The 13,436-nt window shown below is 38.9% G+C and overlaps 1 protein-coding gene across 4 annotated transcripts in view; it reads right to left on the minus strand.

Annotated features, from left to right (window-relative positions):
• LOC107674427 (suppression of tumorigenicity 5 protein-like) overlaps positions 1–13,436 on the minus strand; it is a 53,796-nt gene that overhangs the window by 20,956 nt on the left and 19,404 nt on the right. For all 4 annotated transcript variants that reach the window (XR_001632504.1, XR_001632503.1, XM_016468396.1 and 1 more), the window contains exons 2-4: positions 11,914–12,009; positions 7,213–8,466; positions 5,081–5,217 (exon numbers count right to left, since the gene is read on the minus strand). Coding sequence is in view for 2 of the 4 variants with exons in the window: in XM_016468396.1 (XP_016323882.1) it covers positions 5,081–5,217; positions 7,213–8,466; positions 11,914–11,987 (1,465 nt within the window). In the remaining 2 variants the exon portion in view is untranslated. The remainder of the gene's footprint in view (positions 1–5,080; positions 5,218–7,212; positions 8,467–11,913; positions 12,010–13,436) is intronic.

Consider the following 13,436-nt stretch of genomic DNA (forward strand, 5'->3'; position numbering starts at 1 on the left):
GGAGTGAGTGGGAGAGAGACAAACTGATAGGTAAAGGGTGGGCAGAGGGTATGGAAGGCGGTGGAAGATGATAATGAAAAGAAGGAGCCGGAGGCACACAACGGGGCAGCTATTGAGTGCTGGGAAAAGATTATTCATGGAGGTTTATTGCTGGTGTGCTTGAAACTCAAGTGCGTCGTCTCCAAAAACAGTTTCTGTTGGACATAAGCCTTTGGACTGCACTCTGTCTCCAGAAATAAGGGCCAGTGATGAGTCAAGATAAGAGAATGTAGACAGTGCAGATCTTTAGACTGACTCTGCACAGGACTCCAAATAACAACAAAAAAAAACTTTTTAAAGACAGCCTCTTGGTTAAAACATGTTTAGGATGAATCTTATTTTTGCTAACATGTTTTCTCATGTAAAAGGGTGGATCACTTGTTCACCGAACACTTGAGGATATAAAGGAAGTTGTGCTTTCCCTTTAAGAAACTTTGGCAGACTGATAGGCTACAAGAAGCGGGGACAAGATGACCTGAATAGCACCCGCAAAAGTTTTTAACTCTAATGTGGAAGCATGTATGAAGCATCAACACATGCTGGTCTAATAAGCCTTTTTCTTCTAGCAATGCTAATAATTAAAATATGTATACAAACACACAAAATTAATAGTTTGTGAAAAAACTTTCTTATGCTCACTAAGGCTGAATTTATTTGATCGAAAATACAGTATAAATAGTAATATTGTGAAAGATTATTACACTTCAAAATAACCGTTTTCCGTTTTATATATACTGTATGTATATATGTATATATATATATATATATATATATATATATATATATATAGTACTTATTTTAATTTTCTGTGTTATATAATTAAAAAATATAAACATTTAAAATGTTTAAAATCAATAAATATTTTTTATAATTATTGATTATAATTTATAATACATGATTATAAAAGTCTTTACTGTCACTTTTGATTAATTCGATGCGATCTTGTGGAATGAAAAATTCATTTCTTTAAAAAGAATTTAAATATTTTACTAAAAGTTATTATTACAATTATTTTAAAATTGACAAAAATGATGCAATGTTACCAGCAGCATCCTATTGAAAAAAAATCATGTAACATCTAGCTATTGCATCAATTTGTCAGGTCAAAATAATAAAATCCTCTAATTAAAATCATTCTTTCCATGTCACCAATCCCTGGCTGTCAAGTCAATGTAAGGAAACCAACCATTTGAATGCTGCCAGTTTCAATATGATGTAATAACAGTTGTGCACATCCCACACAAAAACAATGCCCTACTTTTCTGTTGTTTTCTTACTGTAAGACACTGGCATATCACACATCTTTCTGCCCTGTTTCCCTCCACTAGATACACAACAGGTTCCATATTACAAAAACATCCTACCCTAAAATACTGAATGCTGATTTCAGTTAGAAACTTGGATCTTGGCAGATTACAAACGAATATTAAAATAGGACATTTGTGTAATGCTCCAGGTGCCCTACAAAAGAAAGCAACCAGATCTGCTCAATTCATGTTGCATCTTGTAGATGAAAACATTAGCACTTGTTCAATCTCTTTGTTATATGCTGTACATATTAACACTTTAGGATGATGCATAAGTATCAAAAGTGCCACTAAGTAAACCTGGCCATAATACTCACAGCGTAACTTCTTGTGAAAAGCTTAAAAGAAGGCATAAAGATACCATACAACATAGTAATCAGCTACACAACAGCCTGACCTCATGAGATGTACTGCTGAGATTTGCCCTAGTGCCATTAAGCTTGAGAGGCACAATGACAGGCCAGCAAATGCACAGAGTGCTCTGTGAGGCTCCCAAACGAAGCAATGTAATGACAGCATGCTGGAGAAATGATATGCCTCCCTGACCACTCACATAAAGGAGGGTACTAATTAGGGCTGGACGATATGGCCAAAATTGATATCACGGTATATTTCTTAATTTCGGTCGATACGATATAATTCCGATATCGATATGAACACTATTTATCTGAAATAGAAATCTTTTGTAACATTATAAATGCCTTTATCATCACTTTTGATCAATTTTAAGCATCCTTGCTAAATAAAAGTATTAATTTCTTTAATTTCTTTCCCCCAAAAAATAATAAAAATTATACTGAATGGAATAGTGTATAATGTTACAAAAGCTTTTTATTTCAGATAAATGCTGATCTTTGGATCTTTCTATTCATCAAAGAATCCTGAAAAAAAAAATGTACTCATCGCGATACATATTGATATTGAATTATTGTCCAGCCCTAGTACTAATCAACTTCTCTACTTACAGGAGCTCCACAAAACACAGACAAAAGGACAGAGAGTGGGCACCCATAACCAAAACACATACTTTGCTTCAGTTTACACAATAGGATTTCAAAGGAAAGGATGTTGAGTGCTTGATGAGTAAGCGACAAGTACACAATGTGAGTATCAGACTGCCAATAAAAGCAACACAGCATACACGACCATTTTATGGCCATTTTGCGGTCTTCCCAGGAGCACCATGCAGTCATGTGAGATGAGGAATGGCTTTGTGACGTGTAAACAAGAAGAAGATGCTTTTTGCCTGAAAGCAAAAGCTGGAAAACAGGAATGAAGAATGGATATATTTTCAACAAACAATCATGAACAATAATCTGACTGTTATGGCCACTTACAAGACTCTCAGGAAGGACTGAACTCACTGAAGAAAGGAAGTGGCCTCTTTTCAAGATTTTATATCATTGTGACATGAATAGGTTTTCCTACAAGCGATTTATTTCATGGTAAATGTAATATGACCCTGCCATCTGGAGATATTTGGCTAATCTATTATCACTATACTAATGTGCATTGCATATGGAGGATACATCACAACAGCCTCCAGACCAGACGGGCTTTGTGCCAAAATGCAATGTGATACCCTTAGATTTAACCTGAGAGAAGGTTGAAACCTTACATATGTATACCATAAATAACGTTTATGTTTTTAACATTTGGTGACATTTTAGTAGCAAACAGAGCTAAAACCCTGGTGACAGCCTGAGAAAGCATACCATCTGATGCGCTAACCACAGCCTGATGCTTCTGGAGACCACCCTTAGATGCCTCTGTTGGAGTGTTACACCAATCCCAAGCTCAGTGGTTAGAGCACAGAGGCACATAGAGGCTATATATTTCTCTGGAACTAATCAGCATTCATAAAAATGTGCAACCGCAATGCTTGATCCCACACCCGAGGTGTTCGCTAGAACAATGGAACCTTTGTCGGGGAAAAGGCTGAGAGTCACCCACTTCGCAACCGCTAGAGACTCATTGACTGCCTAGACCCAGTGGCCATCATTATTTCAAGAACAATACGCAGCAAAGGCTGTATTTTTGGCTGTAGAACTGATATAAGGGCCTTTCGCACAGCGGGAACTTTTTCATAGTACCAGAACTAATTGTGGCACTACCCACTTTTTGGCGTTTTCGCACCGCCGGAACTGGGTGCGATTTTAGTACCGGACTGCCTGTTTCGAGAACCAAATTAGCTCCTACTCCAGAGCAGGGTCTAACTGGCACAACTGGTACTAATCGTGACGCAAGTAGACATTGATTATAAGTAGACAAGTAGACAAACGCGTACGAAAACGCCCTCACCCGCCATGATTTAAAACGCTGTGTAAACATACTGTAAACATTGTGTCAACTTATTTCGCAAGTATGGAGAACAGTGATAGATGGACGGACGCTGAAGTGCAGGCACTTGTAGCAAATGTAGCACTGCCAGTTGTCGTTGGAGATTCTTAGTCCTCCTTTCCGTTCTTTCAATCACTTTACGTATACGTCGACATTCCATGTCCATTATTGTGAAACCCGCGAGACACAACAAAAACACAGCTCCGATCACAGCGTCCTCCATCCTCCTGTTGTTAATGTTGTTCTTCTTTGTTTCCGTTGTTGAACGCCGCGCACAAATGACATCGCTGTCGACTGGTTCTTAGTACACACTGTCGGTGCGACTGCAACCCTTTAAATAGTACCGGGAAATAGTTCGCGCAAAATCGTCCCAGTACTTTAGTACTGTACATTTAGTTCTGGAACTAAAGCGGTGCGAAAGGCCCTATAATGACATATAAACTTCAAACCTACCAAACCACAAACTCCTTCTGCTCGTTTGCCAACTAGGCACTTATTCAGCTGGACCACTTAACAACACCTGATGCCCAAGCCTCATCAGCAATAGCAAGACAGAGATTTACAGTCTGGCCACAGGGCAAGACCCACGAACACTGTAACAATGTCAAGCCCCTAAGGGTCTGAGCATTAGTGCACACAGACTATTTCCTGACAGGAAGGAATTTAGCACACAAAATCAGCCAGCGCCACATGCCAGTACTTCATCACTTTCAGCAGGCAAAAAAGGGAATTTAACCAGGGAGAAGAGTGCACAATCAGCAAACAATAAAATATATTATTGTTATCAAAAAAGTAAAACTAGTAGTACAGAGGAAGGAATGACCGCGTTCACTCGCGCTCCGCTCAAATCTGCGGGGCGTCACGGCTCAGACACGGGAATCGGAGCTGATCGCGTCCGCTCTAGTCAATGCTTGTGTTGGGATTATATACCAGCTCTCTAAGGCGTTTATACAGCGATCTGTCATGCCACATAAAAGATGGTCAAAACGCCATTTATTATTTGAATTTCCTGAGAAGAAAAAAAAAAAACTGTATTCGTGCGGTACACATGCGTACCGAACCGAGAGACACGTACCGAAACGGTTCGGTACGAATACGTGTACCGTTACACCCCTAATATATATATATACAGTACTTATTTTAATTTTCTGTGTTATATAATTAAAAAATATAAACATTTAAAATGTTTAAAATCAATAAATATACAAATATATGAAATATTTTTAATTTAAAATGAAATTCTAAACGTGAAATTCTAATATTTTTACACCATAAATGTTTTAAAAATAAATATTTCTAACAATAAAGGTCATTTTCACATTCAACAGTTACATTTTAGCCTAAAATCAAATGGGAGGAAGCAGGATCTATCACCAACTGTTGTCTGTTCTTACCCACTATGTCCTCATAGGCGTTCTCCTCGAGTGTGCTCTTGGAGCTGGGCCGACTGTGGTTCTCTGTGCCATTCTCTGTGGGTGAGGAAAGGTATGAGGAAGGCAGGCTGACAGCATCTTCTGACTCACACGATTCTCTAGAAACAGAGATAAAATAAAACCACAGCTTTGACTCTTGCTGAACAAGTGAAGAGTAGTTCTGTTGGTATGGTTCAAGGCAAAGATCTTTCATTTGGGTGATGACAATCAGGTCAGACCACCTGAGAAGATGTAAGCATCTTTCACTTATGAGGATCTTATATGTGTTTAATCACTGGAAGACACCAATTAAAACAAGAGAGGCTGCTTAAATGAACAACACTCGTATAGGTCTTGCCTATGCTTGATTGGTAATTTCTTGTTTATCTACAAGAAGCCAAAATGTATTTGTATGAATAACATGGCTGGAAAAATAACCAGAAAGTTGGAACCCCAAATTAGCACTTTGACATGACACAATCTATTTGCTTGCCTATAGTCTCGAAACGGTCGACTCTGGACCAGCCACAGGAATGTCAAACATGGGCTCAAATGTAGAGCAGTACAAATGTTCCAGCACATGAGGTTCTCCATCACGAGAACCTGGCGGCTCTCCATACCCAGTAACTAGGCTAAACAATCCATGTGCCAAAGATCATTCACAAGGCCATGAGGAATATGAGCTATAAACAACATGAGAGCCCTCAAAAATCCAAAAAGCAACACCATGAAGCAGTGTTATATCAACTTAAAGAGAAGAGATGAAGCAAAGTCTCTGAGGTCTTTGAACCTCCAAAACATTTCATTTTCTGTGTTCTTCCATCTCACCCTGTTAAATGAACACTGATGGGTTTCTAAAAATATACTCAAAAGTGTTTTATGGTTTTGTTGTTAAGTTATCACTGATGCTATTTTTGGATTTCTGAACTAAATTTGGAGAAATAAATATTATTAAGTGTTGCCTGTTTCAGAAGTGTCAGTTTGAATCTCAATGTAAAGATCAAAGAATGGAAAAAAGATGACGTGTGCTATACACAGAACAAAATAGTACAATTGTGTAACATTTGACAGCAACAAATTCACCTAATATGGTAAAATTATGAAACCCTGAGAAAACGAGCATCTCCATGTTGATCTCTGCTTGCCGTCAAATGCCTGACAGGAAATTTCATTTTGCTTACTTCATTTGTAACATAAGAATCTGTGAAACTGCAGGGGCCTATTCACTGTGAGAGACTATGTAGTCAAAAAACAAAAGCCAGTAATTCAAAGTCTAGAACTATATCAACAAAACAAATGCTTGGCCTGTGGTCCTTATCCTTTTCAACATTCTTGGGACAAGTTTTATACACTTCATTATCCAAGAAAAATAAATGATCTCTTCTTTGTGGGGGAACCAACTACGTGGAAGTACACAAATTCATTGCTTCTCAGTAATTTTTGCCACAGTTGACATGTTTTTTCTTCATGCAACACAAATCTGTCTGTCTAGTCTTTAGTGTGGATTTATTGAAAGGGAGCTGGATGAATAAATGCATACACAAAATGTAAAATGATTAATGACGATTGACGAATATATTATCATATATAATATGCGTGAATAAATATTAGATGTGAGAACAGCATTTTAGTTTGTTCATCACAACAATTTCATACAGCTGAGGACTTGAAATATAGCACACAAGTCATATTGACCACTTTTATTATACTTTTTTGTCCTTTTAAAACTTGATAGACTTTGATAACCGTATGCATGCATTGTATGGAAAAAAAATCACTGTCAACATTCTGATAAGCTTTTGCCCTCCACAGAAGAAAGCCATACAAGTTTGGAACAACATGAATGTAAGAAAATCATGAGAGATTTTTCATTCTTGCATGAAGGTAATAAGATCCCAGCTAGTGAAAGGAAGGTGCCAATTTCATTCTCACCGAGAACAAGTCATGAGCAATCACCATTACCTCTAAAGCACTTATCCTCAAGTGGCTTTGTATACCAGCTACATGGTTCTTTGGTTAAATTAATCTGCCAAAAACCTACAACTTTTAACACTAATGCATTTACCTACTACTAATGACATTCGAACACATTCGAAGACAATCATGTTTCTCACCTATCTTGAGTCTTCTTAGGCAAGCTTTCATCTGCCTTGGAATTTCTCATTATAGCAGGTGCTGGGGTTGAAGGAAGTGGAGGTGGAGATTCAGTGGTGGGAGGTAGTCCATTACTGGGCAACAAGCCTCTGTGGTTGCAGTTGGCATCATACTCAAATGTTCGTTTGGGTTTAGGCAAAGGGTTCACTGTAATTCCAGGAGAGTCCTGTGCAGAAGGGAGTTCTGGGCTCTCTGACCTGGTAGAGCTGATGCTGAACCTCTGCTTGAGCTTAGAGAGCCTTTCAGACCCTGGAGAAGCTTCAGGTTCAGTGGCCACGGAGCAAATGCTGCTCCGCTTGCTGCCACAAGTGCTGTCCAAGTCCTCTGTTCCACTTATGGAGAAAGACTTGTGTCTGGACTTGTCAAGGCCGTAGCAATTACTAAGATACTGCGGAGGAGATGAAGAGGGACTTTCCTTCAAGGCCTGTTCAATTTTTTTAATGCGGCTGAGCACGCCTGAGGTCTCCTTGCGTGCCGAGAACGTGCGGAGGAAAATCCCAGAGGACTCTGTCTTCGAAGGCCTCTTCTGGAACCTTACAGGAGCTTCTCGATCCGATATGTGCTCATCTTCCTCAGTCTCAGGGTAGGAGCACTCGGAAAATGCTGTGCTCATCCTCCTCACAGCCTTAAAGTCAAAGGTTTTCTCGCTGCAGGGTGAGGTCAGCAGGCTTGGGCAACCCTCGCTCCCACCTCCAGGCCTCTTCTCCAGGCAAAGGCTCATCCTAGGCAGAGCCGCATTCCGACCCTCCCATTCTGAGATCTTTTTGCGTATGGCGACGGATGAGGTGCAAGTCCCTGTACGACTGAGTGAGAGCATGCGTTTGTGCCCAAGCTTGGTTGTAGGTCCTACTGAAAGAGTACTCCAGCTGAGGGGTCTAGGATTCAATCCATCCCCCACAGCGGGGGCCTGTTGTGGCTGGTTCTCCTTCTTATCCTGGTTATTGCCACTTGGTGGGTTATGGATGGAGAGCCTCTTGTCCAGACAGCTAATACTCCTAGATTTGGTAAGCCTGCTTTGGCATTCAAAGTCAGTGGGGAGCGAGGTGCCACTTCTCAAGCTGGCAGTCTTACAGCTCCAGTTCTTTTGGGTCCAGAGTTTAGCATCAGCTTTAGCGTACCTTCCCTGCTGACTGGCGTCCTCACTGCCACTGAGGTGAAAGGAACATGACTCTTTTCCAGTGGTAAGAATTGGAGGTGGGGACACAGACTGACACCTGAAACAAGAGTAAATCAGAGGAAAGAGTCAGAAACCCTCCAACAAATTGTGCTTGGTACAGCAGAGTGTTATTTCCTCACAAACAGTGACCGTGAGAACACTTATAAGTACTGGTTACTACAAAAATGTGTTTTAATCAGAGTAAGTCAATGGGACAAGTAACATAAAACTACAAGTAATGCAAAAGGAGAACAGATTTCAGATAAAAGGAAACGTCAGTTATGTCTAATATGGGAAAGAACAATAACAATCTCACATAAATTTGGCAGTGCCAATGCAAACAGAACGACAGTATAAATTAATATATGGATTCCTCCACACAATCACTTCGGAAATCATTTATATGGACCTCACAAACAAAATCATTTAACCATTAGACTTGAGAGATATAAATGAACTTACCCTCACTAACCCTCACCGTACGTCTCCTGTAGCAACCGTTTCTCTTTGCGTACATATCAACCTCAACCTCCACATCATTCCCAGGCCCATTGTTCATGGAGCAAACAGATGCTGCTCACTGCTGAGCAATGAGATGAAAAACTGTGCTGACCTCATTTCAGTCTCCTCAGACACACACACTTTCTCATCCACCTAAAAATCTAATGCCGCGCATGAGCTTCCAGGAACTAGAACTCGACTTTGCCCACACTTCTGTGAAATTGAGGCAGGCAGATCTGATGTCACAGCGGTGGTTAGAATAACAAGTGCAAGCTGGGCGGAGACCAAGAGTATGATCCAGGGTGCAGGTTGGGACAGATCAACTAAAAACCTCACCATAATGCCCTTCCCTAGAAAAAAGGAAAATGCCACACCACCTGCAGCCTCACAGATCTTGCATGGAAATGAGTATACAATCACATCATCACCAAATTTTACAAGCAGACACGTCATATCGGTTGTCCGTAGACACTTGTTGTACAATCTGTTGTACCCAACGTTTACAAAGCAAATTAATTTGACAAATAATACACAATTTTGTGTTCTAAATGGTCCAAAGTTTCACCCAACATAGGCATTATTGACTATGCTGCCATCATCAGTTTTACTTTATCAAAAAGAAACCACTAAATTCTACATTACAATCTATAGTAGAGAAAGCCAAACATGTTTAAAAAGTACATAATATACATATAAATACATCTACACTACCATTTGAGATCAGAGAGATTTTAAAGGCAGTTAATACTTTTATTTAGCAAGGATGCATTAAATTGATGAAAATAGAAAATTATATTTCAAACAAATGCTTTTCTTTTATCGTGGCTTCCAAGAAAATATTAAGCAGCACAACTTTTTTTCAACATTGATAATAATAAGGAATGGCTCTTGAGGACTAAATCAACATATTAGATTGATTTTTACAATAAATTATATTATGATATCCTTATCTGCGTTAAATCTTAAAGTTGCATCATAAACTCTTATTTCTTAACTAAAACATAAATCTTTCCTCGTCAAAACCATGTACACAAAAGAACCAATTCAGGGAATTAAAGAAACAGAAGCTGTAGACCTCTTTGTATTAAATGATGACAGAAAAACGTCATACTTGAGTCTGACTAATATATCCTGTGTTGAAAAAGATTCTTGAGGTTACAATGGATCCCTGGCTTGAGAACAACAGTCTAATCCTGGATAATCAAACGGAAGGTATGGACAGATGCCAAATCTGTCAAAAGGAGATGAAGGCTATTGTTTAGGAGGGCAATCTTTGCATCAAAGCTGGTATTTACAGCACAGGTAAACTTCTACCATCTTTGTTGAGATGTTTTCCATAGAATAACCCTGCATGTCTAAAAATACCTCCACGACTGCCTGGGCCGCCACTCCGACAAAGCATAAATGATTGTTTCTATAACTGCAATATTAGGCTGATGTAAAATCCTTTGCACAAAAGAAAACATCAGTTTGAGAATTCTTTCATTGAGTCCTCCATGAGTTTGTGTCTGTGGTCTGAGGAGGTTCTCTGAGAGGCCGGACAGGGCCAGTAAAAACAAGGCCAGTTTCGGGGGAAGCCAGCTGGTCTGGCCACACATGGACTGAGTGGGATGCCAGGGCTGGTTTGGCTCTTCCTGGGTCTTGAGGGCAATGTCAACCACAGCCCATTTCCTGTTGGAGAACCATGCCAGGATGGTGAAACTATGAGGTTCCAGGAACACACATCAAAAGAAATATGTCAAGCCCAGAGCCAGTGGGTTCTCCCCCACAAAAATGTGGATATTTCATCTGTGATTGAGTTATTTTTTCAGCTATTATCTTTGCTATAAAAAGGGCACATTCTTAATTCAAGGCCTACCTACCGACACCCTCGTCTGACATAAATCTGCTTCTTCAGCATTCTCCTTTGCTTGTGATTTACAACTGAAGCCAAAATATTCATGTCTAGGAAGAGAGGCTAGCAGAAACTATGCCATCATTTTCCCACCACACAACTTCGCATAAATCCATTTTCACAATTTCCTTTGGTAAATAATATCTCTGACATCGGAGAGTGCTCATAGGTAATAATGAAAGTAACTCCTCTCACTCTTCAAGGACTGTTCGTTCTTCACTTGTTCTGATATCAACTACACAGCCCCAAAGGCCACAAATAGAACAAAGCCTCTTTTCTAATCAACTTTCTGCTTTTGCTCATAACCAGGATGTTTACTTTAGCTTTGTATACAACATTTTGGCCAGTGAAGTACCGTTGGACTCAATTATCTATTTCAACTACTCCTCAATTATAGATAAAAGTGCTGGTTATCCTAAGCAATCATTGCCTATAAATATTTATATAATTAATCTTTTTTTTTTTTTTGAAAAACAGATTTCTAAAATTGTATTTTCTCTATAAAACCACGCTATATAGAGCTGCACATCTAAACAAGAATTTACAAAAAATCTTTATACAGAGTAAAATATTTATACAGAGTAAATTTGAATTGCTACAAAAAAAAAATAATGGTCCAGATCTGATACACTGAAATTGCTCTAAAAGTTGAACAGAAACTGTTCAAGGCCAAAAAAATTTAAATGTGCTAAATTAAACTAGTTCATTTTTTTCTATCAGATCATATCATAATAAGTTTTAAGGCCTGTTCAAACCAATAACTATAACTCAGTTAGTGTCTACAGCAACAGAAAATAACATTCTGTTTAAGTGCACACTGAAACACACACGCCTGCTGCTTTACATGTTCAAGCATCAGGTGGATTCTGATTGGATGTCCATGTTTTTATTGTTCATGAGCTGCAAAGTGATTCCAACAATATTGTTCCTCTTTATTGTTATCATTATAGCTGTGTTGTGGCCTTTGCCAATCTCATTTCATTAGAAAAAATCCTAAAACTTAATAGTTATAGTTATCATCTTTGATGTGAATGGGCTTTCTGAGAAAAAAAAAACTGTAAAAGCACAAACAATGGACAATAACAGCTGACTCATCATCATGACTGATACCTGTCTGAGTTTTCCTGTGGACCTTTAGCCGCTCCTGCTTTTGGTGCAGTTTTGGAGCTCTTGTTGGCAGTCATCTCCCTCTGACGGCCCCCTCACCTGTTTAAAATAAGTTACTTTGGTAAGAAAGTGTGTATCATGACCATTAAAGTTAAGGTACTGAACACTACTGTGCTAGAAACCATTATGCTGATGATCTCTCTACAAACAAGACAGGATGTATGAAATGACAAAGACTAAGTATTTTAATTTGACCTGTGAACATATTTAAAGGGTTAGTTCACCCAAAAATGAAAATTAGCCCATAAATTACTCACCCTCAAGTCATCCTAGATGTATATGACTTTCTTCTTTCAGACGAATCCAGTCGGTTATATTAAAAATTGTCTTTGATCTTTCAAGCTGTTTAATCGCACTCAGCAGGTGTTGCATGCATCAGTCCAAAAGAAGTTAAATAAAAAGCGCCCATCCATAAAAAAAAAAAAGTGTCTCACACTGCTCTGGGGGGTGAAAAAAGGCCTTCTGTAGCAAATCGATGCGTTTTTGTAAGAAAAATAACCATATTTAAAACGTAATAATCACTTTAATCTAGCTTGCGCTCACTGTTGTACACGGAAGCATTTCCTGGTGGATGACGTATGAGGTCAGCTTTGCGCATGCGCCGCTCAGATGTGACGAACGTGGAAAAGCAGCGGAGAGATCAAAACAAAACAACGGTCACAAATTAGAAGTACAAAACGAGGATTTACCGGCACATGCGCAGCGCTGACCTCATACCTCATCAGCCCGGAGCTGCTTCCGTGTACAACTGTTGGCGCAAGCTACATTAAAGTGATTATAACGTTTTGAATGGATATTTTTCTTACAAAAACGCATCGATTCATTACAGAAGGCCTTTTTATTTCACTTCTTTTGGACTGATGCACTGCAACACCCGCTGAGTGCCATTAAACAGCTTGAAAGATCAAAGACAATTTTTAATATAACTCCGACTGGATTCGTCTGAAAGAAAAAAGTCATATACACCTAGGATGACTTGAGGGTGAGTAATTTATGGGCTAATTTTCATTTTTGGGTGAACTAACCCTTTAATGAACAACGTTGATAGAATTATGAATAGTAGAAAAATTATTCTTTCTAGTGATTATAAGAAAGGCTAAAAGTTTAGACATGGCACACAACATTTGAAATAGACACTTGGCCAAAGAGTCTAACCCATGGATTAACCCTGTCTGTAAAATATGAGTCAAAACACAACAAATATGGACCTTGATCTCTATAAAAGAAGAGCCCTATCATCCCTGTCATGCAAACAAATCCCTGACCCTCACAAAATGTCCCAGACAGCCCCAGCATGCTTCAAGAGAAGAGTGGGTTTTGTTTTTAGATGCAGGTAATAAATCCTGTTTAAGATACTGAGGAATAATATATAACACATATCATTCAGAAAAAGAAAAAACAAGACAGCTTGAAAACAGATGTATACATTCTGGTATTATGGTTGCTTGCATACTGGCCCATGTCAA

Source organism: Sinocyclocheilus anshuiensis, unplaced genomic scaffold (assembly GCF_001515605.1).
Source record: "Sinocyclocheilus anshuiensis isolate Anshui unplaced genomic scaffold, SAMN03320099.WGS_v1.1 scaffold1037, whole genome shotgun sequence".
Classification (NCBI taxonomy): Eukaryota; Metazoa; Chordata; class Actinopteri; order Cypriniformes; family Cyprinidae; genus Sinocyclocheilus; species Sinocyclocheilus anshuiensis.